Genomic DNA, 27,916 nt, shown 5'->3' with positions numbered 1-27,916 from the left:
TAAGATGCAATCAAAAGATTTTTATTCCTACATGTTTCGGGACAGATACTCCCGTCGTCAGGGATATTTACATATCATGAATCATGATTCAGACTAGTTGGATCCCCATCAATAGATTTCACATTTTCTATGAGATATGCTGATACCCAGGGGCTCAGAGCCACTTACCTGTTTTAAATGTATTATCTAACTGTTTATCGTTATATTGACATCGCTATTTTGTTCTTTTGAATTACATTACCATGTTGATTGCATGTATACATTACTACTGTCTCCATGCTTTAGGCAGTATGATTTTTTTCTTGGTTGAAGTATTGCTGCATGTTATTTTTTAATTTAACACGCTGTTTTGTTTTTGTTGTCACTGGTCGCCTAGCAACCCTAGCCCTGTTCGTGCACACTGGAGGTTGTGAGTCGCTGGACAGTGACGTATCGGACCCGGACATGCGGCGGGGAAGCTGACGGCCACGGTGCTGGTAAAAGGTATTCATGTACAGTTGTTTGTTTGCTTCTTTGAGCTTGAAAACAGTCTAATTAAAGGACTGAAATATTGCCCCAAATCTTAGTAAATTTCCCCCATTATATATTTTACACATAGGCGTAGTTCAGATCTCATCACAGGACAAATTTGTTCTTAAAATGGGCAAAACCATGTGCATTACAGGTGGTGCAAATGTAACATGCAGAGTTAGATTTCTGTTAATGCCAGTGACTTTCTGACAGATCCATTGGGAGTAAGACTGCCAAGCCAGGCTGTGATTCACAGAGTGCGTGCTCACAGGAGGATGCCACTCCCTTCCTTTCGGACAGCCCCACCCAGCTTCTATGGGCTGCAGCTAGTTCAGTCCATAGAAGCTACTAATTTGCATATATGCGTCCCATTACAATATGTGTTAGTCCTGGTGAATGACAGATATCCATTGTGCAGGTGTCTGGACACGTCTCCTCTCCTCCTCTTCCAGTCCAGACAAGGCTAGCACCAGCCCTTCCTACAAGTAGGCAGTAGCTGCTGCTAAATTTTTATTGTGTGTGCATCCCCGAGGTTTCACAGAAGAGGAACAAGCAGGTGGCTTGTGTGGGGGGCAATGCAAAACGCTTCATCATGGACACTAGCTTAAGAAGTGCGTTGGGTTTCCGAAGGGTGGCCTACTGTCCTAGGAGTCTAAGATAACCCACAACATTTCCAGAGGAGGTCTCTTGAATTTTCTACAATAGGTCAGTAGAGATATCTGATTCAGGATTATCCGGCATCTGTATAACTAAGCTTGCTTTGTTTTGTATCATCACTCATTGTCCACCTCCAGCAAATGTACAGCAGTCGATAAAATAGCAGGCTTCCAGCAAAAAGTGATGATAGTCAGCAGTGATAACCCAAGAATTGACCACTTCTAGAACTGAGATCTATTGTGCTATTTTGCAGTGACGGTAGTTCTTGATACACAAAACGCGGTACAGCAGTTTGTCCATTTTATACCAAAGTTGTCATTATCTGTGCAGTATGTAATCACTCATCTACGGACTCTTCCTTGTTTGATGCCTTGTTGAAGTTATTTATTCAGTATCAGTATTTAAGACCAGACCCATGATCAATTTCATAGACCAGCTCTTTTGCCTTGTGTTGGAAACGCATTGACCAGTATCTGAAATAACAAAAGAGCTTCATTTAGAAAACATTCCATGTTCAAACCAATATAAAATCTTAAGCAATGACACACACACATACATACATACATACATACATACATACATACTGTATAAGCTGGCACACAGACATAAATAATAGATTGTATGGACCTGTGTTTTGGAAGGCATCAGGACAGTAACTTTGTTATATATTGTCATCATATTGTCATTTTCAGACCAAAACTGTCTATTAGAGTGTTGGCATTCAAGGTTCTGCATCAGTTCCCTATTTTATATGCTATTGATAGCTGGGATACTCTGGGGTTTATGTATTAAGTTGGGAGTTCTATTGAATATTGGATGTTGCTATAGGCAACCAATCAGATTATATCTTTTATCTTCTAAAAAGTGGTAAATAAATAAGAATTCGATTCTGCTTGGTTGCTACTGGCAACATCGCATCTTCAATAGAACCAAATAAAGTAAATCAACTTCTCAGTCTAAAAAATGATGGAGTTTAACTCTACCTGTAAATGGTTGGAGCAGAAGGTAACAGGTGCCACAAGGGGAGTTTGCCCCGGGTAGAATATATTGACAAATGGACTATTTTTATCTTTAACTGCCAACATGGAAAAATTCACAGAAGCCCCATATGTTAGTTTTCAGACTGTAACGGCAGACATACATGTGACTATCAAAGTGTACTCGGATAAAAAACAAAGTCTTAGAGCATCTTAAGCAGCGTTTCCTGCCACCTGAACTGCTATAGTTAAATGCCTTAGGGATAGGGGCATCTTAACATTTAGGCACACAGTGTAGATACTCAGGGCCCCACAATTCTAGTGGCACTTAAGCAGGGGGTGGTCAGTGGTCACTGCTGCAGCCAGACAGTGAATTGCTGTCAACATGCTGATTGGTATTGGCTGAATCTAGCTACCAATTCACCAATCAGAGTACTGACAGCTATTCACTGTCTATAAGCATGTGGGGAGACGGTGCAGGTCTGCAGGAGGGGCATGTTACAATGTTTTTCATTGGTTCCCTTGAATGGATGAGTAGGGTGTCCAGTGCATTGATTTGTCCAAAGCCTACAGTGCTGTAAGACAGCCCTGTTTAGGGGAGATGAATCTATCAGCTTTTGCTTATCATTTTATTGAAGGTTCTTTGTAAATGCTATCTAGAAGCTAATTGGCTGCAGGAAGCAACTCCTCCAATCTTTAGAAGGTTTGATACATTTCCACCATTACAGTGAAAGCTGCCGCTGCTCATTTCATGAGATCTGGGAATGCTCTTCAAAAATAACAGTCTCAAATCTAGAAGGAACCAGGGACTAGAACATGTTATTTCCTAAATGTAAACTCACTTATCAGTTGGTATTTAGCATTTTTCTCACACTCACTAGCAAATTGCTAAATAAAGTTAAAAGTTATATATCTAATAAGAATTTAATTTTAACAACAGGATGAAATTAACATTCTCCACCATTGGTACCAAAGCAGCATTACAGAATTTACACAAGTGTATTTTTAAAGAGCTGTGAATGATGAAAATTGGCTTTCTAGACACTTACTTTCTCTTTCTGGCTACCACTATAGTGACAGCTACACATAGACAGCATAGCACCATAACAATGATGGCTCCAACAGAGTATAGCCACATGTCCCTGGGCCTGGAAGGAGGCTCTGCAAGAGAAATACAGTTAAGGGCCCCATACATCAGCAATTAATTGTGACAATTTTCAGATATGGAGATGATTGCCACAATTAATTTTACATATGTGGGCTCCCCCTTTTGGCAATCCCAGTCAAAATCGGCAATCGATTGCTTAATCAGGTTTTTAAACATGTTTAATAATCTGATATTATCTGCAGATCTTTTTTATATGTGTGGGCATTTCCAATTCGTCTTCTTCATCTATTTACATTATGAACAGCAATCGATTGGGCAATTTCCAGATATTAGGATGCAATCTTTAGATGGAAAAATCTGCCGATCACTGAAATAAATCTGTAATGTGTGGGCAAAGTCAGATAGATTGTAAAATCCATTTATCTGGCCCAAAAATCCCAATATCTGGAAATCCATAAATTGTGATTACTGATGTATGGGGCCCATTAGCCAATGGTTAAAATCAGCTTCAGTTGTTAGATCGTTTTAAACACCAGCCATATAGGAGCAAGACGTTTACCATTACCATTAGCATTCAGTATTGTATTTTATTTTAATGATGGGACAAACATGTTTTAATGTCAAGAGGCATTTTGTTGCACGTTCTTCTATACAGAATGTGTAATGTGTTTAAAGTTCTCCCAGACAAAGGAGACCAACAAGTCCTTTCAGACATTCACAGTGCTGTTGTCAGCTAAGCTGAGGAGATCCCAGCAATGAAATCTCTAGCTTCTGCTGATTATGCTGCTGTTTTCTGTGTTGCTGGGTGAGGACTGATAGTTGGGGAGCTGGGTGAGAGGTTATGGGTGCTGTGCTGGGAGATAGGTGCTAGGTGAGGAGTCCTGAAATGCGGTATCAGGAAAGGACCCTTTGTAAGTAGAGAATGATAACTAGATAAGCAGGCTTCCCCTTTACAAGTTGACTAGAGAACATGTTTTCTTACTGCGAATTGAAGGCTCATTATTTGGGAGGCATTTTACATGCTTTAAGCCAATCAGATGCAGCCTTTTGGCATCTGCACTGAATTTTGGTAAATACTCGCAGTGCAATAAGATACATTTTGCACAAAGAGTTGAAAAATATGTTTACTTCAAACTGTCCATGAGACCGTAATTTAGTAAAAATGTAGATAATTCTGTAATATATATTTAACACAAAATAGATGGCATGAATATTTTAAAGAGCTCTGTACCCATGAATATAACGTTTTCCCAGCATTTTTGATAGTGGCCTGTAAATTAATTCACTTTGTACTTTACCTTTATGACATATGTCGGAGCTCCAGTCACCCCAATATCCATCATCTGCACAGTATCTGTTGGTTTTTCCCCGGACACGTAAACAAATATTAGACTTGTTAATGATACATGTGGTTTCTCTCTGCTCTGTGAGGGTCTAGAAAAAAGTGAGAAGGGGCGTGAGAGAAAACATTAGATAAACTTAAATTACCTAATCAAAATACTGTATAACCAAGATGACGTGAATACTCCAAATACTGAATATGAGCGATACAAACATAGAATATATGAGTGACAGAAGGCATTGAATATGTCTAGTTGGTGAGTGAGCAGACACTGGAAAGAAAGTGTAGGTGAAGATGTACTAAGCCTAATCAATCAGCTCCTACCTTTCATTTGTCAAACACAGCCTGTAACATGGCAGTTAGAAGCTGATTGGTTGGTTTAGTACAGATCATCGCTGCCTAGTGTCACGTGGTGATTGGTTCAAACCCATCACCACTTATAAAAACTCATTGAGCAATGATTTTGCAGCAGGTGCAATATTGACGTAACAAACAGGCACGACCGGCCAGGATTGCAGCAATGATGAGTGTGGCTGTTTAGTCAATTGGTTAGGCTTGTTGTAGTTGAAATAGAATTGTGTTTTTGTGTTTAGTATAGCTGGAACATCCCTCTTTTTTCAGCTTTGGCTTTTATGGAAAAGAATGGTTGCAATGACCGTCTCATCATTACATATTGAAGTGCTCTCCCTTCCTATATATGGGACAGTGTCACTGTATGTTCCTAGGGCATTTTAAAAATACCACTGTCACTGTCTAGAAAATGGCAGCGTCTATTCACTGGAAGAGAACGCACCGGTTAATTTTACACAGTTAATCCATGGAGATAAATTAACTAAAATTCAAATCATTGGAAGAAGGAAATACTGAAAAAACTGTTTTATAGAAAAGTAAGGTCACAGGAGTTTCAATATAAAAATGTACAGAAATGAGCAATACAAAAAATTCACAAAATCTTCAAATGAAAAATAAAAAGGTTTTAAAATGCAAACTTTACATTCTGGAAGCTGAACGATTTAACTTAGTGACAGACATAGTGATGCTCTATAATGTACAGACAACTGTTAACTGTCACAGAGATTTCATGTCAGATCTGCTGGTTTAGTTGGGAATTTTAAAAGTGTTGCCGTTTGAATAGAAGAATTATCATACAATTGTCATACAATATAATTCAAAAGGAATAGTTGCTTTGTTTGCTACATAACCTATAGTGGCTCATTTATTAAAATTTGTGTAAATAATTATTAAACCCAAAATGTGATATCATCCATTACATTATTTATTAACAATCATATACAGTATGAGGACAAATATGTACCTGTCAATAATTAATTACAGGTTGAGTATCTGTATATCCGAAAACCGAAATATTCACAAAACCGTAGGAGGGCTGTCCCCCAACATCCATGGCATCCACGCCAGCCATCGTGTTCGTCGTTAGAGGGAAATCCCAATGATGCATTTGTTGGGTGCATTGGTGACATCACGAAGTCAACCACGCCATGCATTCTAGGGATCCGGCAATACCTCTCAAGGCGAACCAGATGGCCGCCTTGGATGCCGTAGATGTCCAGGGACCGCCAGAGACCAGGTGAGTATTAAAAAACAAAATATTCCAAAATCCAGAATAATCCCTTATCCAAAATGCTTGTGGTCCCAAACATTTTGGATAAGGGATACTGAACCTGTAATATACAGACCTAGAACATACAGATGGAGCGGGAGACATCTTTGGCCGGCGCTCGCCAGATCCCTTGCACTGGCGAGCACCGGCGATAGAGACTGGGACGCATGTGCGTCTCACACGCACGTGTGTCCCAGTTTCCCGTCGGCGGGGGGACGGGAACCCTGTCCGTCTCCACTTCAGGGAGACGGACAGGGTTAGGGGGGGGTGCGGCAAGGCGGAGAGCACCCGGGGCGACAGTCGGTGAGGCTGCGGGGACCCGGGGGGAGCCCTGTTGTAAGGGGACGCAGGCGCATCTCATGCGCGCGCGTCCCCTTACGGCAGCTGGCGGGGGATGGTGGATGGCGACTCTTCCACCATCCCCTGCAAAGATGTCTCCCACTCCATCTGTATATTTTATAAAGAACATATTTCATATTGATTAACAATAGAGTTTTAAAATCATGCAGTAGATTTTAAAATGTGTACAATTCTGAAACAAAAAAATATATAATACAAACCTTCCATGTTTCTGCTTGGTCTTTATACTGAATCTCATATTTCAAACATTGTGATGGGATTTTTCCCTTGGGTGGCTTCCAGTGCATGATTAATTCATTATTCAAGGTCTTGTTGATGTTTAGATCTTCGGGAATTCCAGGTTTACCTATTAGATTAATAGGGGAAGAACTTCATGTTAGTCGTTTTGTTTAAACAGCTTAATGTTACTAAAACATTCCATTAGACCACATAAGTCTTGGAATATACCCGGAAATTGAATCTAGTCCATAAACACAAATTAAGTACAACACAAAAAAGTTATCATACAAATACATTTATTTAAACTGCCAGGCAAGAATTTGATATTTTGTTTACGGTGTATTTTGAATATGTCACATTTCGGTACTCATGTATTATCTGGACTCCCATGTTAAATGCACCCATTTTTTCATACCCCTACTATCCAACTACGCATGGAGTTGATTTTATATAGTGTGGCGAGCGCAGCGAGCCACCGTGCCCGAAGTGTGGTGAGCGCAGCGAGCCCCGCGAGGGGAGGTGGTCTCATAAGAAAAACGGGAGTCCAGATATTACATAAGTACCCACATTTCTATTAAATGTGTAGCAACATACTGTAGTGGGCCATTTCTAGAGGAAAAGAACATTCCTTTGTTGGAGGAATTGATGGAGATAGTTTAATAATTATTTTGTTCTTACTTTGGCCGATAAATGAGGAAGCAATTATGTAAATGTGCCTTTTGTTTATTGTGAGTCATTCACTTTACATACAGATAGTGGTAGATGCTCAAATTAGTTCAGTAAAACTTTTCAGGTGCATGCAAGGGAGGGGTTAATACTTAGTAAGTAACAAGACATTGGTTCCCCCGGCACACTGAATAGTTTTAGCAACCAATCTTGAACACTATATGATAATAGAATTCAGAGATATTGGTTACATATACCTGCGCAGGTGTATGATATGCCCCCAAGCCGCGTCAAGGCTTCTCTGTATATTGGCTTCCCCCAATATACAGAGAAGCCTTGACGCGGCTTGGGGGCATATCATACACCTGCGCAGTTATATGTAACCAATATCTCTGAATTCTATTATCATGTAGTGTTCAAGATTGGTTGCTAAAACTATTCAGTGTGCCGGGGAACCAATGTCTTGTTACTTACTGAGTCATTTGCTTTATACTTAGTTACGTTAGAGTCTGAAAATGTAATTGCATTGGATTCTCTCATGTGATTGGGATAGCCAATAAGATGACGTTTTCCAATCTGTACTTGCACTAAATTGGTGAAAAGAACACAGTTAAAACCGGACTGCTCATCTCTTTTATTTAATCACTTTCACTTCTCCTATTCTTTAAGTGGAACAAGTTTAATTCTAATGATGGCAGGAATGTAATAGAGAACCAGAAAGTGGGAGTTCTCATTTATATTATAGTAGAAATCATTTACACAGCAAAACCAAACTTGGCGCTTCAAAGATACGTGAAGTCCCGAAAGCCAGAATCCCAGACTGAATACCCCCCGTTGTCTACTACTATACTGAGATATCTATATATGTATCTTTCTGTGCTTCTAGTTTTGATACGTCGATGACTTACCTAGATTTTGAAGCTGGAAGACAAAGTATGACGGTCTTATCGGATCCATATCAGGAATTCCAGTAACACAAAAAGACAAGTCGGAGAAAAGCTGAAACTCATCACTTCCAAAAACACACCCAACATTTATTCCATTTGAATGAAGGTAACTGCCACAAGTCTTTTTCTTAGACATGCCATCCTGCCTAGTAGAGTAAACATTACAGAACAGAACATTATCTATACAATCCACTCCTGCTTAGATTTAATCTTAAATCAATGAAAGGAAATCTGTCTACAAATTTCTTTGTCTGCATCAGTCCCAATGTAATCTCATTTACAAATGCCTGTGTTGTATTACTAATTCCAAGAACACAAAAAGTTAGCCAAGAGTTTCTACGAAATGTAATTGTCAACTGGTAATGTGTTTATCGTTAAAAGTACTTTAGATGAGAATTACACTTAAATTACTATTACATTTAGGACAGTACAAAGAAGCACATTGTTGTTTTCACTAAGAAACCAAGTTGTTCTTCTATGTATCCCTTTTATCCGCATATTGGCTATAACAGAGAGGTGTCACATAGGGATATCTGTGTGTTCCTCAAATAAACTGTTATAGGAGCAAAACAGCCTCACTGATTGTGAGTATGGTGCAGGTGCGGATTGGGATGGAAAACCAGCCCAGCTAATTTCTGGAAGCAGCCCTCATGGAGGTGGGGTCTGTTTAGGGGTGGAGGTCTATTGAAGGGTGGCAAAATCACTCCTCATAGAGCTTGATTCTGAGTTGGACACAGTTGCAACTCTTCTTGAGTCTTTTACTGCAGTTGTCATGGGTGGGTTGGGAATTTAAAGTGTCCCTGGAAAATTTCCAAAGTGATCCCCTTACATGCCTACATCGCCAGCCTGCCACCTTCTACCCCCAAACACAATGGCAGCATCATGGTACCCTCTACCACCTATCACACCCACAATACCAGTTGGTCACTCTCTACCTCTCCCAGCCACAGGCAGTACCACAGGTTTGCTGGCCCAATGGGAATCTTCCCTGTGGCTTCTATTGCCAATTCGCCCCTGGTATAGTACACTGGCTATACTAGTGACTAGGCATTGTTTAGCGTGAATACTGGTTGTATTATTACATGTGTTAAAGAAACCTTTCTATGTACTGGCTGCCTCACTGATTGTGAGTATTGTATGCTGACTATACCTGTGAGTAAGCATCATTTCCAGTGAATACGGACTGTATTACACATGATGATGCAAATTGACAATTCAAGAAACCTTTATATGCACTGGTTGCCTCACCTTAGTTTGAGTATGGTACACTATCATCTTTCGCTTCGAAGAATTACCAGTCCTTTCATCTTGTATCATTTACATCTATATATACTACATCATGAATTGTTTCCTTTATTTCATTTATGAAAACATATAAAGTGGATTGCCAAAGTTCATTGAACTGTGTAATTTGATATCTGCCATTTGGACTACTACTTTCCTCTGGAATTTTCCATTATTTTGTGTTTGAAACTTGACTAATTGCTGAGTCTTGTTTATTTTTTACATTTTGATGACTCCTTGAATCTCTAAGCCATTGATGCAAGGAGTCTGAAGTAATATTATATTCAACAGATTTCTCACACTCACTGACTGAGAGTCTGGGGCAATGTTCCCTCTAATTTTACGAAGGCTGTGTGCGGCAAAAAATTTTGGCTGTGCAACTCTGGAAGGAAATTTAAATTTTTGTGCGTCACTTATATATAACTGGAAAATGACGTTCAGCATTTGTGTTAACTTTACTTCAAAATTGATATTAAACATTCAAACATTTAAAACACAGCACAAAATGTAGTTAATGGGTGAAACACACATTAATTGTGTCCACAACTGCAAAAAGGGACCACTGTTGCTTTGTGCGCTCTGTTGTAATGTCTGTGCGCACGCTCGTCGAGTTGTGCACGTGCGCACAGCTTAGAGGGAACACTGGTCTGGGGGTGCTCATTATACTACTGGAGGCTTGTGTAATTATCAATAATGGGAACTCTACTTGGGTTTTTCATGTCAACCCTGTGTAGTGGGGGATGGATAATCTGTGGCTCATTATGACAAATTTGGATGTTCTTCAAGATACATCTGGGTTGCGTGGTTGGGTAATTCCAGTATAATGGTTAATTACCTGACCCTTGGTAAATGGTATCCTTGGCTTGGCTTTTTTTTTTTTTTGGCTCTTTGGCTTGGCATCTTTTTTACTCCAATGGTCTATTTAAATAAATATATTCATAACAACATATTCATAATAAGCCATATCAAATGTGCCCAACAATGCTGACAGTAAAGAAAACCAAACTACTCTATCTTCATAATGTTGAATGAAAACAATCAGTTATGAGGTGAGATCTGTGAGGGTACGTACAGTATATCTGAAAGAAAAAAATATTTTATATGTGTCTCTTCTCTTACAAGTTACCATAGGTCTTTAAAATCATTATTAGGGTATTGAAGAACTGGAGATGGCAAAATACTTTAAAATTGTATTCTCTCTAGATGGTTTGCAGAAGTGTCCTACACTACACACTTGTGGTCTTTCAGCCTAACACACTGTCAAGCACCAGGGCAGATTGATGAGTTGGTAGGAGGGCACACAACCCATAATTTTTATTAGTATACATATTTTAATTGCAACGCAATACAGCAGTTGTGTTCTGAGCCAAGATAATCGTAACCTCCGTAATGATGGTCATCAATGTTGTAAAGCATCAATGGTTTCCTGCCATTAATGCAAACCACTGATGGTAGCATTAAAGGTTAAACCATCAATTTCCATCTCTAAGTAGAACATATCTGACTGTGGAAGATGTAGCATGATTGGATGTGAACATCCAATCATTAGTTAGCATGCAAACATGGGACACCCAGTTATTGCATGCTAATACGGTATATTATATAGACAAGATCCTTGTATTTAGTGCATTATTTTGTCAAAGCCAGTCCTGCTAGATGAGTTGCTTTGCCAAATATATTCCGAAAACCATAGAATTTTTCACTACATTTTGCATATGCAGGCTGCCCAATTGTAGCTGCTTGCAGTGGACTGCAAAGGACAGAAATGCGGACCGTCTAACTCCTGAAACTAGTGGCAGTAGCAGTCCCAGGGATGCATTGCGGCTGGTGTGCAGGTGATGTCACTGCGCACCCGCACGCCGCTACTGAGGAGCTCAGTCTGCTTCAGTGCTGGTGAGGTCTGTGCGGTGGCAGGAACACGCAGTGTCAGCAGGATGGCCCAGCAGGGGAAGTGGCGGGAGGAGGGAGCAGTGACGGCATGAGGACTTAATGGGAGCAGTGGTGGCAGGGGGGAGCAGCAGGGATCGGGACAGCCAACTCCCTGTAAGATATAATATATGATGGGAAAATACATTTTTTTAAATGGCTGATGAGCATTGGGAGGGGAAGGGGGAGGGGGTCTCTTCAAAGTAGTACTGTAGTTCATCTCAGGTGAATAGGATGGAAGTTTGTCTATTTGTAAGTTTTTGTCATACTGTGAATTTTGGCTCATACTGCTGTGCATAATGTGGATTTGGAATCATACCCTGTGGCATACTGTGAATTTGGCTCATATTTGGGGCATAATGTGAATTTGGCTCAAACTGTGTGGCACAATGTGAATTTTATTTATCAACATTTTCTTATATAGTGCTGCATATTCGCTTTACAAGTTTTAGCACCAAAATAAAAAATTGTTAATAACAACATTACAGATATTTGATTTCGTAGACCTCCATCAAAATAATTAGACAGATCCGGACTCCATTAAAATTGACTTGCCTACCCCTGTTATAGACCCTCTTTAAAGCCCAGCTCATTGTCTCCAGGCTTGAATCTCTATGGGCCTTATTCTGGTTGATGTGTAAATTTCCGAATTCTTTCGGATGGCGGTTTTTAGCCGTCTGCGCATGCGTGGGCAAAGCTATGCGCATGTGCCACACAAGGTCTCCGTACTCGTTCTCATTAATACCGTACAGAAAAGTGCACCGCATTCACTCGGAAATATGGGCGTAATATGGGCGTCATTCATAAGTACACAGGGGCGTAGTTTCAAAGTGGGCTAAACTGGGCGTAAACATGGGCGTACATGAGGGAGTGCACTAATTCTGGTAGGCGTGCATTCGGACAGAACATCGACTTCAAACGAACCAAAAGGCAGAAAATATGCGGTCTCCATAAGCAAGTATTGCTTTGCGGACACCACTCGGTCATGCGCTAGGCATTCGGAACGCCCAATTATTACGGCCGCACCTGAACCAATGTCAGCTGTACACAATACAATACACTCCTCTACTCATTACTCATTAATTACACTCTTGTCATTGCTTCAATTGGAACCATTGCAGCTTAAATGGGCCATTACAAAACACACAAATCTATGCTGAAAGCACGGCTGCATTTTTTACACACATTTACATTGCAAGCAATGGACAGAACTTGCTATCACTAATATAAATATACATGTCACTTTTACATTCACTAATAACAGCACACATTTAGGGATAAAAAGAAAAAATTATTACAGTTAGGGAAAACATAAAATTTTGCATAAGTGGGTCATGTGACCAATTTGTGAGTTCAGATAATAGTGGTGAGTTTTGCGATAATACACCGCATCGGTGCGTACGGGAAGGTTCCCGTCCGTTCTGACGCAGTAAGACTGTGCAGACGCTGTAAGACCGTGCAGAATGTGTGTGTGTCCACCGCACACGCAAGGTTTGGATGTTGTCCGTAAACACGACCTTTTCTTAAAGTGTGAGTCCGTCCGAATGCGGAGGACCGGTGGGCGTTTCTTCGTACGATGTCCGCACAGCGTGGCGTGCGGACCGCTCCGAAAGAATTCGGAAATTTACACACCAACCAGAATAACCTCCTATATGATCAGCCAACAGGGCAGATGCCTAAAGCACAGAGTACACAGTATAAAGCACCAATGAGATGAAAAATCATATTAGGCTTTAGCCAATGACATTGAACATACATACCAGTACTGTAATTCATAGTTGCTGTTGTTTCCAAGTGCTCCAGCGCTCCACTTACATGTCAGGATCTCAAATTTGGAGTTAATACACTGAAAGTCTTTAATTTTAGATTCCCGTGTGCCTGCATATGTGAATAAACATGAGTCATACTGTGAGTTTATCAGTTTAAAAGGACCACAGAATTTTAAGAATACATTACACTACTTTACACCAGGGTTGCCGACTTTAAAAAAAATCCTCTCCGGGAGAAGCCCGGAGAGGAATCTTGCATTACGCGTTTTGGGGGGCGAGGCTTAACTGTGACATCATTAAGCCCCGCCCCCATTACGGCAAATAGCCGAAATAACTGTTATCCATGGAGGGGGCGGGGCTAAAAAACGACACAATTGTGCCGTTTTAGCTCCGCCCCCTCCCCTGAGACCCGTGGATTGCGGCATATAAATGCCGCGATCGGGGGGCTCAGTGGGGGTCCCCCTGATTCCGGGAGGGTTGCCCACCCTTCCGGGGGCCGGAAGGAAGGACCCGATTTTCGGGAGACTCCCGCAAATTCCGGGAGGGTCGGCAATCCTGCTTTACACTCTCATTCTGCTGTACTTCTATGAGTAAAGTGTTAGCTCCTAGCTCCATTACTCGTGCCTGAAGCGACTACCACATCTTTACAACAGTGTGTAAATGACGCTTGGCACAACAACTTGGATGTAATGGACTGCAAGGATTTGTGGATGGTGTTTTTCAGACATTGTGGCTATTAAGAGTTGCAAACATGTTATTATTTGCCTGTTCTGTGATGGATCTCTTTCATTAAGGTTTGTGTTGATAATCACATGTTTGCCTGGATGTTGTCCTGTATATCTTGTTGGCTGGGCAGTAGAGAGCCTGGCCAGGCCCAGGTACTATTCAGTGGGCATAGCCTAATCATGGGGGCATGGTCATGCACCCTTAGGATAAAATACAAAACTCCCTGGCCACACTGCAGTCCAACACACAGCAGCATGTGCGAGGTTTAGAAGTGCTAATGCAGCTGCTGCGGCCTGGTTACAGGGGCCCCAATGGACCCCTCAATCAAAGTAGTACCAATCCTCCCCTCTCTTGGCTTCACTGCTTGTCAACATTCATAATGTCAGCATGAAGATATCCATATGGTCAACATATCAACATGTTGACATACCAATGTTAACGCTGATAAAATGTTGACACGGTGACAATGGCAATAAGCAGTTTTTAACTTAATGCTAACTTTATTATTTTCAGTATGTCAACATGGTATACAGTATGTTGACATTTTCTCCCTGCAGACATCTTGCAGATATTGATACTGTATGTTACATTTTAACCACGCTGACATTCTGGTCCCATCATTCTGTTAACATAGTGAATGCACCCCCATAGATATGCCTAGCTCATCATACAGAAGAGCAGGATTGACAGTATTTAATTTGTCCCCAGAAGGTCAATTTGCACAAGGTTGGCATGGGGGGGGGGACACAAATGGTCGACACATAAAATGGTCAACATGAGTTTTCACATTTCTAAAGTTTCAATTTTAAGATCTGAGCACATGGACCCCCAATTATTGTACTGCTTTGCAATTATTGTACCCTTTGCTTGCCTTGCTATTGGCCAAGTGTCTTGCTCCACTACTGCTGTACTCTGCACACTTTACTATTCCCAATCGTTGTCCACATATATGATAGAGGCCCAGATGTCTCAAGCTTCAAAACGTGATAAAATTGAAAGTGATAAACAACCAGCCAATTGGCTCCCGAATGCCATTTCACAGACTGGGTTCGGAAAATCTCAACATCTGATTGGCTGAATGGTTATCACTCTCCATTTTATCACTTTTGAAGCTTGATACATCTGTCCCATAGTGTGTAAAAGTCAAAGAAATGTATGATTAGTAGTCTCCGTGTCTTCTTACCTTGTACAGGCAGTAACGTGTCATTTCTCTCCACCCATTCACTAAATACTTCTCTTCCTTCTGTACAATTTCCTTTCAAATATGTTCTTAATTTTAGGACTATATTTTCCCCAAGATTGAATGCGGCTCTGTGCGTTTGTTTCATTGTCCTAATTGCCTTTTTAAAATAAAATATAGAAAAAAATGCACAATTTATTACCATACATTAGTTATTGTCCACTGTGAATGTTAGTAAGCCATTTATTCACATGTAGAGTAAGATACATATTTTGCAGTACGGATAATGAAAATGCAGCTACAGTATTTGTCCCTGTCCCTTAAAAACTGTCCACAAAATGACAGATGATTGTGGGTGATTTAGAGCTGATCGCAAATGCAAAATCTTTCTTAAATGGGCAACACCATGTACACTGCAGGTGGGGCAGATGTAACATGTTCAGAGACAGTTAAACTGAGTACACACCTAAAGATTCATCTGTCCATTCTGTCTGGTGAGAACATGAAAACTGGTAATGTATGGAAGCATAAGACAATCAACCATTTGCTCCCACATGCTGGAAATCAAATTGGCCCCATCTCTGTTTTTGGACTCTCATATTTGGCACACTGAAATGTCCCTCCTCCGCTGCCACCGATGGTGGGAGGTATACTCCTATACATTACCAGATTTTTGCTCCCACCAGAGAGATAAATCCTTTCAGTTTGCACCCAACTTTAGATTAGAGTTTGTTTCTGTGCAGGGTAAATATTGTCTGCTTTATTTTTACGCTGCAATTGAAATTTCAGTTTGAACACACTTCACCCAAATCTAGTTCTCTCTGCACATGTTCCATCTGCCCATCTGCAGTGCAACATGGTTTTGTCCGTTAGAGAAAGATGTTGCATTTGTAATCAACTCTGAATCAGCCACAAAGTCCTTTGATTTAGTTTAGAGAAAACAATCACTGACAATTTGCCACACTCTATACCTTTTCTTAATCTCTTCTTCAGATCCTTTTAAATAGCGTTGATTTACCGCTTCCTACACCTCAGCAAATGTGTAGAACCTCTACAGTAGTTTCCTAAACAAATGAGCATACCATGTGCATACTATACACCATGGGGGTGATTCAGGTTGGTTTGCAAAAGCATGGACACAACCATGTGCACTGCAGGTGGGGCTGATGTAACATGTGCAGGTAGAGTTAGATTTGGGTGAGTTATTTTGTTTCTGTGCAGAGTACATACCAGCTGCTTTATTCTTACACTGCCATTTAGATTTCAGTTTGAACACACCCCACCCAAATCTAACTCTCTCTGCACACGTTACATCTGCCCCACCTGCAGTGCACATGGTTTTGCCCATTAGAGAGATAGTTTGCTTTTGTGAGCCAAACTGAATTAGACCCTGTATGCAGTCCTCTTGCATATGGTGTACAGTATTATGTGCAATCATAGCCAAGCCATGCAATCTTCCGGCTCCGATGCGATGCTCCCTGGACTGTGACCTGAGCACATTTTGACACTTTTCATCAAATTTCTCTATGGAATAAGATGAAAAGTGACCAAATCACTGTGGATCGCCCTAGTGTATGGGCACCTTTAGAATAAACATACAAAGTTTAGTGAAAGAACATTACTAGTTATGGAAATGAACATTACTCTATGTATTTCTTATTGGTACAATAGCTTACCCTCCATCTTTTCTCATTACTGTCATAGTAATGTAATTCATAGTGCACAGTGCACTGACTTATATTAGTCATAGATGCCGATGGCCGCCAGCTTATGTCCAGCAGCCCCAAATACCCCAGATCATCAATCTGTAAATGGGAAGGGGGAGCAACTGAAAGCAAGAGCAAGTATAACATAAAAAGATTATTATTCATAACATTTAGCCATTATTTACTTTTCTTAAGGTTAAGGTTACTTTTACATTAATATTGTGGAATTGTTTATTTTAAAGAAAAGTCACCACTTGAAGAAGGTGTATATCAGGCATGTCCAACGTTGGCCCTCCAGATGTTTTGAAACTACACAGCCCAGCATGCTTTGCAACAGTTTTAGCATTCTTTAATAGCGAAACTGTGGCAAAGCATGATGGGATGTGTAGTTTCACAACATCTGGAGGGCCAACATTGGACATGCCTGGTGTATATGAAAGCTGAATCCACCAGATTGCAAAAACAGACCAGTGAGCCCATGAGACTAAACAGTCTTCTGCCAACAGTCATAGCAAAGGCCAGGAAGAAGTAAAATAGTAATAGACTTAGGGCAGTGCCATCTTTCCCATTGGGCTTAATGGGCAGTTGCTCCCAACTTGGTGATAGACTCCCCAAAAATGTGTCTATCTGGCGAAAATCTTGAGCGATTGTGGGGTCCGGGCAGCGGCGTCTTGAAGCTTGTAGCGCTATTTGTCGGGCGGTGGGAAGCGCTGCTGATTTTGAAAAGGCAGTCTGGATGCTGATTGGCTGAATTCTCTCAGCCAATCAGTGTCCTGACAGTCTTTTAAATATCAGCAGCACTTCCCATCTGGCAAGTAGCGCAGCAATACAAGCTCCCAGCCACTGCTGCCCGGACCCTGCTGCTCAGACCCCGCTGCACCTAGTTATGTTGAGGGGGGCCCCGGGGGTTCTGCCCAGGTGCCCTCACCAATGTTAAGATGGCCCTGACTTAGGAGACTATTTATTCAGCTCATAACAGCCTTTTACTTGCGTTTTCTCTAGAAAAAAAATAAATTTTGTCTCCTCAACTGAGTGTGGCGTGTTCACTAGGGGGGAAATTTACTAAGATGTGAGTTCTATTTCAGATGAGATGTTGCTATAGGCAACCAATCACAATCTACTTATTTAGCGCTTTCTAAAAGATAAATTATACAGTAGTATCTGATTGGTTGCCCATAGAAACTTCCCATCTGAAATAGAACTCCCATCTTATTAAATTTCCTCCTAGGTCTCCAAAAAAAGCCCGAGATTGGTAAACTATGGCACGAACAAAATATGGCTCAGATTCAGTAATGTATCATAGGTTTTATTCCACACTGGTACCAGTGGCGTAGCTATAGCTCCGCAGCCCCCGTAGTGGCGGGGAGGTGCAGAGAACATGTGGGCGCCGGGGGTCTGAAGGGCTATAGTTACCACTTACCCACTGCTGTCCTGCCATCACGGTCCCGTATCTCCCGGCGCCGGCTCCTGCTGCTATTATGAAAACAGACTCTTAGAAAATGGCTGCCCCCATACTGCAGACAGTTTTCTGTCTGCAGTATGGGGGCAGCCATTTTCTAAGAGTCCGTTTTCATTATAGCAGCAGGAGCCGGCACCGGGAGAGACGGGACCGTGACAGGCAGATGCGGACGGGCAGGTACGCCGAGGGGAGGGGGGGGGGCGCCGAAAAATATGCTGCGGGGAGGCGACAGTTAGGTAGTTACGCCACTGACTGGTACCTGGAGGGAAAGTCAGCGTGCATGGGAATAGGCCTGAGGCCTGCATGCATGGTAGTGGTAGCGTACAATTTAGGGCCGTCAGAGAGGCCGCAGGTAACTTCAGCGTGAGTGATGGGGCGAGAGCACTGATAGTCACTCGCGGACGTCGCCGGCCGAACACCCGGATACCCGCAACGTGACTGAAAAGCAAGCCTGGAGAAACACTGTTTTTCTTATAAACCGGATCCTGACAATATTAATGAACCATTGATGTGTCTTTTGCAAAGCAATGAAACACAAATATAGGAATACATAAAATACTCACCATACATCTGTACCGCTGCAGCCCATGGAACACAAAGGGTGGAATATATAACAGTGGTCATCATCCACTGAAAGCTTATACTTTGCATAATATTACATCCAGTAATGCACTTATGGTCCCACATTTTCTCTTTAAACTGTTCTTTAGAACTATTAAATGATACAAAACACGTATAAAAGCAGGGAAAGTAAAAGAGTACAATATCTCATTATATGTCAATTAAGCACATTGGTTGGTTATATTATAAACAAATATAGGGATTTATTCAGACCTGACCACACGACTGCGAATCCACAGGCCAGGCGTCTATAGATAGATTTATAGATTGCACATGCATACAGATTGTAACACACGTGCGATAAAAACATGCAGTTTAGTTTCCAAGGTAACAAGAATCTTTTTTTCAAGACGAGTCTTGAAAAAGTTTCTTGTTACCTTGGAAACAAAACACGTTGACACTCGTCACTTCCGTCTTACGACATCACGTCCACAATCTCCGTGATTCCAGCTGCCGTTCAATCCGCTGTTGGCTGCATTTCCCAGTCTCCCAGACGCAGCAACCCGCTCGCCTCTTACACTCCATTCAGTGAGCCCGGCATACCACCAGCCCTGCATCTGCTCCAGCAGACACACCAACCCGGCGGGCTGCCAAGCCTTCCGCCGCATCCATTCTGCTTACCTGAGCCATTCATTTGGGACATTGCTACCACTTAAAGGGAAGACAAAGGGAAATGAGGGGATAAGGGATAGGTTCTAGGGCACTGGACAGTCTGACCACAATGAGAAAAGGCTAACTCCAAACAACAAGTTTATATATAATATGGTTGAGGAGATGCTCCCTGGGAGTAGGGTAAGTACAATGGAAAGGAATATGTCCAAGCTAGGACATATAGAAGTCTCCCTGGGTGGGGCACAAGCCTTTGATATTAAAATTTAACTTTTATTAGATATGTGTTAAGAAATCCCTCGAATAAGTGAGGAATATAATGCAATCAACATAGAACATGCAGCTGGACAAATGTAACGATAACAACAAATATTTACAATTTAGTAAGAAAGCAGTGAAATATTAGGGCTTTCTAAATATCTAGTATCCCAGGATATCCGGATGTAATTGTAATAAATATTAGATGTTATCCTGGTATCGATACAATTCTAACAGTCTGGAATCAAAATATGATGTTGGTGTGAGAATAGGCTCATGCACTGGGAGATATATCACTAATAATTGCTACAATAGCCATTTCCCTTAAGTACATGAGCATAACACACTCAATTAAAGCGTTTGTCTGCGTCTTTATCTTTTTTACTTTTTTCTTTTCGGCAAACAGAAATATCATGTAAAAAATGTGGCAAACAATGGGCCTTATTCTGATCGGTGCGGCCGGATCCGAATATGCGTCCAGGACCGTGCGTGCGAAACCCCGCCTTCCATACGGATCGCCAACTCCGTCCGTATGCGGTAAGAAGCTGGCCGAACGGACCGCACGTGTATTTTTCATGGAATACGCCTCCTCCATCTCAGGGAACCTCCCCATCATTCGATGGTCGCAGACCATCGAATGCAGGACCGAGTGGTCCACCAGCTCCCGCAACCTCAGACCACACATTTTTCCGTGCAAAAGCAGGGATCTGGGCGGGCAGCTGACATCCGGCGATGTCATATGTCCGCCCCCTACACGTGCGTCACGACTGCATTACCATACGTACGCCCAGCGTTTGCATGGGAACGCCCATGAAACGCGGGGCGTATGCATATGGTAATGAGCCCAAATAGCCCTTCACGCCCCTCTCCACCCCCTGTTCGGAGTGTTCACATTTCATGCGGGATTTGGCCGAACGCCCCGCTCGCACAAGCGCAGAGACGCCTCTGCACATGCGCAGACACAAAACATCGGCGGCACGAACGCACGCGGATATTACCGCACCAACCAGAATAAGGGCCATTGTGTGCTTTTCAAATTGTACTTCCCTCTGTATCAAGAAGAGGAAAGAGAGAGTTCTACAATGCAGCAGATGATGTCTGTAGTTTAAGCAAGGTCCATGACCTCTCTGGATGAAACTGCTTTCTTACTACATTTGTAAATATTTGTTGTTATCGTTACGTTTGTCCAGCTGCATGTTCTATGTTGATTGTATTAAATTCCTTATTTATTCGAGGGATTTCTTAACACATATCTAATAAAAGTTAAATTTTAATATCAAAGGCTTGTGCCCCACCCAGGGAGACTTCTATATGTCCTATCTTGGACATATTTCTTTCCATTGTACCACTTAAAGGGTCGAGCCATCGGACCACCTGGCTCCCCAGTTCCTAAACAAATCTACAACCATCTCCATAAAGGGTGAGATTATTCATGCCACAAGACTGTACTACTGCCTAATTGACTATTATATGCGTGTTCAGCTTACATGCTAATCGGCTTTGTGCATACCTTTTGGCTTTGGCTATTGATTCCTATTAACCTGCTTGGCTTAACAAGTCTGCCTTCACTAACTGCTCACTGGGCTGCTATTAACCCCCTATTTACCTGCTAAATTCATGGAGATTTCTATGCTACACGTGATTGTCATACATTATTGGTGCTTCATGTAGCTTTTCATGTATAGATTTTCTATTTGTTATATTTTATATATATTTTTATTATATTGTAATTATTAAATAATTAACCCTATGCAAACTATATAAATACAGTTTTCTTATGGTGTGTCCGGTATATATTTTGTTCAGGGATATTCTCTCAGAGCATCATATCTACTTAGCAGCGCAAGGTGATAACAATTTTCACAACTATAGGTTGCGTGTGGAAGGAGTTAGGGGGAGAGACAAGGATGCCAGCATCAATATTCTATCTGGCAACATCCTATCGGGTGGTCATCCATATATAACCAAGTACCATGTATCTTTTTATTTATCATCACAATGCCCAATTTTACCATTGTACATGCTTAACGCTTTGAGTGTCAAGTGAGTTTGTCGAACTCGGTGTCAAAATTGCCAAGCAAACAGTTTTATTCATCATAATGACCTGTAATGTTTACCTTAGGAAATATAATCTTTTTTTTACACAACATTTTTATTTGAATTTATATAACAAATGTGAGCGATGCTGGCATTTTAGCCGATATCGTGCACATATCTAAGATGTTGGCCTTTTTAGCGGATATATTTTCACATCTCTCACAGAGGGCAGTATTCAATGAGAAAAGTTCTCCGTGTTTTATGGAGAACTTGTGCTTTGTTCGCCTTGGACGGAGCATTTTGCTCTCCAAAAGCGAGCAACCCTATTCAATGTGAAATATTCTCCGTCTTTCTAAGTGATTTTCTCCGTGTCTCTCCGTGTAGCAATTCTCCATCTTTTGATGGGGAGCTGGAATTTGAACTTTTAAACTAAAAGGTTTTTTTAAGAAATTTTGGTGTCAAAAAATCTGTTTTTTTTTTTCTGTGAAGGGGCATGTTATTTTTATTCATGTGTTTATAGCACATGAATATATATTTAATTTTGAAAAAAATATTTTAAAATTTTTTTTTTTTTTTTTTTTTTACACAGTGCAGCCAGCAGGGGGCCGGAGCGCTCGATCCGCTCATTACATATTCATATATTCACTGCACCCGATCGTTAGTATGCACGAACTGGTGCAGTGAATACTGGGTCCCCCGCTGGCTATAGGGGGGGGGGCAGGCTGTGCTGCCTGGGTCCCGGAGAGCCCCCCTCCTCTCCACATTCCTCTGGAGCAGCCAGGGAGACTTTAATCTCTCTGGCTGCTTCCGGCTCCCTGAAAGCTCCCTGCTCCCTGCAGGGGTTAAGACTCGCTGCGAGTGGCGGCGAGTCTTAACCACATTGAATAGAGGGAGCAGGAGTGGCAGTGAGCCCTCCGGAACACGGAGAGTGCATGGAGAGCGAAATAAAACGCTCTCCATGCACGGAGAACTTGGTCATTGAATACTGCCCAGAGATGTTGTCACTCAAAAGGTTAATTTATTTAACATGTATCATTTGTACAACGGTAAACTGGTATGGAAACACAAAGAGTTACAATTTATCATTGTACAGTACATAAAAGATGACTATTTAGCCCCATACACACTAGAGGATATAGTAAAAGATATTGCTCTTCAAGGACTTTGGGAGATATATCTTTTACTATATACTCTTGTGTGTGCCCACTCCCGCACATCATTAACAACTCTTGCTGTTGGCAGAACCTGCAGGTTAATTTGGTTATATTGTAACAACAAACCGTATGTTCAGTGGGACCTGATGACATCATTGAACAGTATAATTTCCCGATATCGTTCAGTGTGTAAACTCAATATCGGCCACCCGCAGCCGATATTATTAACTATATCGGTGTCGGCCAGGGTCGCCTAGTGTGTATGGGGGTTTTAAACCATGCGAATTGTCTTTTTTTTCTGAAACATATTTATTATTTCTGCAAATGATATATAATTCCCATAAATAATATGCATTTGCAAACCAATGTTTTAAGAAAAGATACTGAAAGGTATGCCACTTACTGTATAGTAAAAGACAGACCTACCAGTTTTTATGTTCAAACTTTATACGATGCCTATAGGAGATCAAATCAGCTACAGAAAAGATACAAGACTACATAGGAGAGATGTCAAATCTTTCATTGAGGTAAAGTGGAAAGAGATACGGTATTGACCAATCAGCTCCTAATCAGCATTTTTCAAACACAGCCTGTAACACTGTAATTGTAACGTCATCCTAATTACAGCATTCCAATAAACACATGTAGACAATTTCAATATAAAAACATGAAAGGAAGCAGGAGATAAACTCATTCCACATTTTGTTGGAAAGAGAAATCTAGCCCTAGGAGGCAAGTTCAGTATGATGGGCCGGCAGAGGGTTCACTGGGTGTTCTGGTTATTGTTTGCAGAGAATTCTCCCTTCCATCATTTCCAAGAACACAGTGTAACCGTTCTAATTCCAGTTATGAGCAGAACTGTATTCAGTACATAACTGTCTACTTAAGTTAAAACCTGCAATTTTTATTAGCCCTATAGACAAATGGCTGTTACTTTAATTCTATGCTGTGCGTCATTCATGTAGGTTTTTGTTTATGAAGACTATGCAATGAAACAAAACCATGCAAACGTAATATTCCTACACTGACCTCTGTGAAGTCTTCAATAACTGTGATCAAATTTCAAAGAGCAACCGGATCATAACCGACACTAAACAGTTTCCAGACCTACTTGCTCTACAGGCAGTCAGTATAAGCACATAAGGCCCCCATACACTAGCGCGATTTGGCCTGTTTGCACCCGATTCTGATGAATAGGGCCAGGGAACCTGGTGAAATTGGGCCAAATCGCATGTGTTTGACATCTGAATCGACCCTATGCATACGTGACCAGAGGTCGGATGTGATGCACATAAGGTAAAACATATGTGCAGCCAGTGTCGGACTGGGGCATGAAGGGCCCACCAGGGAAATGCACTCACAGGGGCCCACCAAGGGGCGTGGTCTTTTTGAAGGGGTGTGGCCATCTGACCAGAGGAGTGGCTATACACTATGCAATTTTGGGCCAATTTCATCCGGTTTCGGCACTTTGGGACGATAATCGGGCAAAATCGGGGCAAAATCGCAGGTGTGTGACATCTGATCCGTAAATCGCCCACCCTGATAATAAAGCACATAGGTCCCACAGATAATACAGCAAATAGCCCCCCCCCCCCCCCCAGATATTACAGCACATAGGTTCTCCACACACAGATAATAGTACAGCACGTAGGTCCCCCCACACATAATACAGCACATCGGTCCTCCCCACCCAGATAATAATACAGCACATAGGACACCCTATATAGTACATTACATAGGTCCCCCACTCTAATAGTACAGCACATAGGCACCCCATACAGTACATTACACATTACATAGGTCCCCCACTCAGATAATAGTACAGCACTTAGGCACCCCATATAGGCACATAGGCACCCCATACAGTACATTACATAGGTCCCCCCACTCAGATAATATTACAGCACATAGGCAACCCCATAGGCAAATCTAGAATTACGGTAATGGGTGGTCCCAAATCCAAATGTACAAGCAGGGGGGACGGTGCAAAAAAGGGGCGTGGCCTCATGGGACAGAGGCGTGGCATAACAAAATGGGGGCGTGGTATTACACTTGAGACCACACTCCATAATACCCATTACACATAAATCAACATGGCGTAATGCCAATTACACATAAGGCCACACACCATAATGCCCATTACATACTATATAACAAAATGTTATGCAAATTACATATTTGACACATAAGTGCCGCTTACCTACGTGCTCATTGCTAGGGGGTTCTTGCTCTATGCCATGTGGGAATACATGCTTGTTGCCAAGGGGGATATTACACGCGGCTGGACTCACCTAATTGAAATAATGGAGTCATGTGTGGCTGGGCTCCTGCTCCCAAGGGGGCATTTCTCCTCCCTTACAAGTTTGAACAACATAATTGAAAGCCGTTGACTATGGTTCTCCCCCTCATAGCAGGACCATTGACGTCACACTCTCTTTATTTTAAACATAATATACATAACATATATTTATATAAGATATTTTAGTGCCAATTACACATAATTCACCCAGTACTGCTGCTTATACACATAATGTCCCCAGAAGTGCCACTTACACATAATGCCTCAAGAAGTGCCACTTACACATAATGCCCTCAGTAGTGCTGCTTAGGCACATGATACCCGCTGCTTATCAGCCCAATGCCACATCTGTGATCAAATTGGACGGGCATGCCAGTGGCCGGCTGGCAAATAATACAGTCCTGACCACTGCTGGCTGCCTGCATGCCCAAACCAGGATGATCTCAGCGGGTGCTGCAGGAAACTACAGTACATTGCAACTATACCTTCCATTATCTCCTCCATCACATGCCCTGCCTGCACTCATGCCCGGCCGTGCGCCCACACTCATGCCCGGCCACACGCCGCCTGCATTCACGCCTGCATATAATCACCCCGCAACGAGCACGTAACCTCTCACAAGAAGCATGTAACTCCCTGGTAATGAGCATGTAACCCAGTGGCAACGAGCAGGTAACCCGTGGCAATGAGCATATAACCCCTGGCATTGAGCATGCAGGTAAGCAGCACTAATGTGGCATAATATGTAATAGGCATTATGGTGTGTAGTATCATATGTAATGGGCAATTCATTATGTGGTATCATATGTAATGGGTATTGTGCTGTGCTGTATCGTATGTAATGGGCATTATGGTGCGTGGTCAAATATTTGTAATGGGCATTACCATGTGTGGCATAATGTATAATAGGCATTGCAGTGTGTGGCATAATGTGCAATGGGATTACGGTGTGTGTGGCATAATGCATAATGGGCATTACAGTGTGTGTGGCATAATATGTAACGGGCATTACGGTGCGCATAATCCCGGCACAGTGTGTCTTTGGGGTCTGTAGCTTGCACAGTGTGTCACTTATTGATATGGGGTTTGTTGTCCAGGTCCCCCACAGACCTTGATTTGACCCTGGCTGTTTCTACATTTAAATGTGTTTGTATATCAGTCTCACCATGGGCCAGCTGTACTAAGCTTGAAAAGTGATCAAATGGAGAGAGATAAACCAACAACCAATCAGCTCATAACTACCATGTCGCAAGCTTTGTTTAAAAATTGACAGGTAGGAGCTGATTGGTTGGTGGTTTATCACTCTCCATTTATCACGTTTCAAGACTTAGTACATCTCGCCCAGTATGTGTCTCTTGGTTCACCCTTTGTGTGCATGGCCCTGTATCCCACACATTAGAACAGTACAGGGTATGCAGAATTAAACATAACAGTAACTGAAGAACTAAAACAGAGCACAGGTTTCAATTAGCAACAGAATTCTTAGTACACAATACAGCTGAGATGTAGGGAAGCAGAGGAGTTGTCTGCATGTTACCAGGGGCAGGCTGTCATTGGTAGAGATGAATAAACACAGGTGAGAAGAGATGCGATTATAGATGGTGGGTGGGTAAGTGAGGTGTAACTGAGATGCAAGAACCCTGCTCCAAGGAGCTTACAGTCTAGAGCAGGCTCCAACAGACGCCTTCCACTTATTAAATGTCCCCCATAACTAAGGGCCACTGTAAAAGAAAAAAAAAAAAGTGATGATCTAGGGCACAGGGCTTGTAACCAGTGCTATAAGACATTAATCAAATAAAGGAGATTAACAGTATTAAAAATGTTAATTGTTAAGACAGATATTATTCAGTACAGCACTGAATGGCATTTTCTGGAACCAGTCCAAGTGGATAATTAGAGTAAGATGTTAACTTTTTAATTTTCTAAATGTACTGTAATATACATTCTAGAACATATTGAGGGGATAAAGTTTTCTGGTTATTGCAAAGTAACTGACAAGCTAATTGTTTAATTGTTGCTGCTTTCCAAGCAATAATAGTAAATATACACATGTAATCCTTCAATATTTGATAAACCAGAAAGCTCTGAAGATGTAGAGGTTACCTCGATCTGTATTTATCATGAAATGTGCTAATATCAAAACTCTTATTGTAATTTGGAAAACTCTGAAAATTGCTAGAAGAGAAACGTATAGTATTGCACATCTTATCTAAATAAGTAGTACCTCAATGAAATACAGTCATATTGCCTATTTATGTTACCATTCTAAAAGACAGTGAGATAGCATAAGATTGTTTTGTTTTCTATGAAGTAGTTTGCAGTTCTGCACTTACCCAGAGGCAGTCTGAATCGGCATCCACTCAATGTCCTTATTGCTGTCCAACTGCAGCACAGGACCAGATTAAATATTGAGTATAGGAGAGGCGTGGTCAGAGGAGAGCAGCCAATGATTGACACACAAAAATGTAAATATTCCAAATG

General features: G+C 41.6%; 1 protein-coding gene across 1 annotated transcript; it reads right to left on the bottom strand.

Moving 5' to 3' along the window:
* LOC146035901 (interleukin-13 receptor subunit alpha-2-like) lies at window positions 1-27,916 on the bottom strand. The gene is made up of 10 exons (XM_083159604.1): window positions 27,769-27,916; window positions 19,021-19,169; window positions 16,969-17,120; window positions 15,296-15,452; window positions 13,378-13,495; window positions 8,369-8,553; window positions 6,776-6,921; window positions 4,551-4,686; window positions 3,194-3,305; window positions 1-1,640 (listed from the first exon to the last, which is right to left on the bottom strand). Exons 1-10 carry the CDS (start codon window positions 27,789-27,791, stop codon window positions 1,562-1,564), a joined length of 1,257 nt encoding a protein of 418 aa, XP_083015730.1. The 5' UTR covers window positions 27,792-27,916; the 3' UTR covers window positions 1-1,561.

This window comes from Crinia signifera, chromosome 9 (assembly GCF_055691185.1).
Source record: "Crinia signifera chromosome 9, ASM5569118v1, whole genome shotgun sequence".
In the NCBI taxonomy this organism is placed as follows: domain Eukaryota; kingdom Metazoa; phylum Chordata; class Amphibia; order Anura; family Myobatrachidae; genus Crinia; species Crinia signifera.
The sequence above is the reverse complement of the archived record's forward strand: the minus strand, read 5'-3'. Positions and strand labels throughout refer to the sequence as shown.

Bases quoted from the DNA above. Each gene is read 5' to 3' on its own strand.
- LOC146035901 (XM_083159604.1), bottom strand. From the start codon at position 27,791: ATGCCGATTCAGACTGCCTCTGG. The intron at 17,121-19,020 runs GTGAGTATTTTA...TCTTGCTTTCAG, and splicing joins TGCAGCGGTACAGATGTATG to TTGCTCCCCCTTCCCATTTA. The intron at 15,453-16,968 runs GTAAGCTATTGT...TATTTTAAAAAG, and splicing joins GTAATGAGAAAAGATGGAGG to GCAATTAGGACAATGAAACA.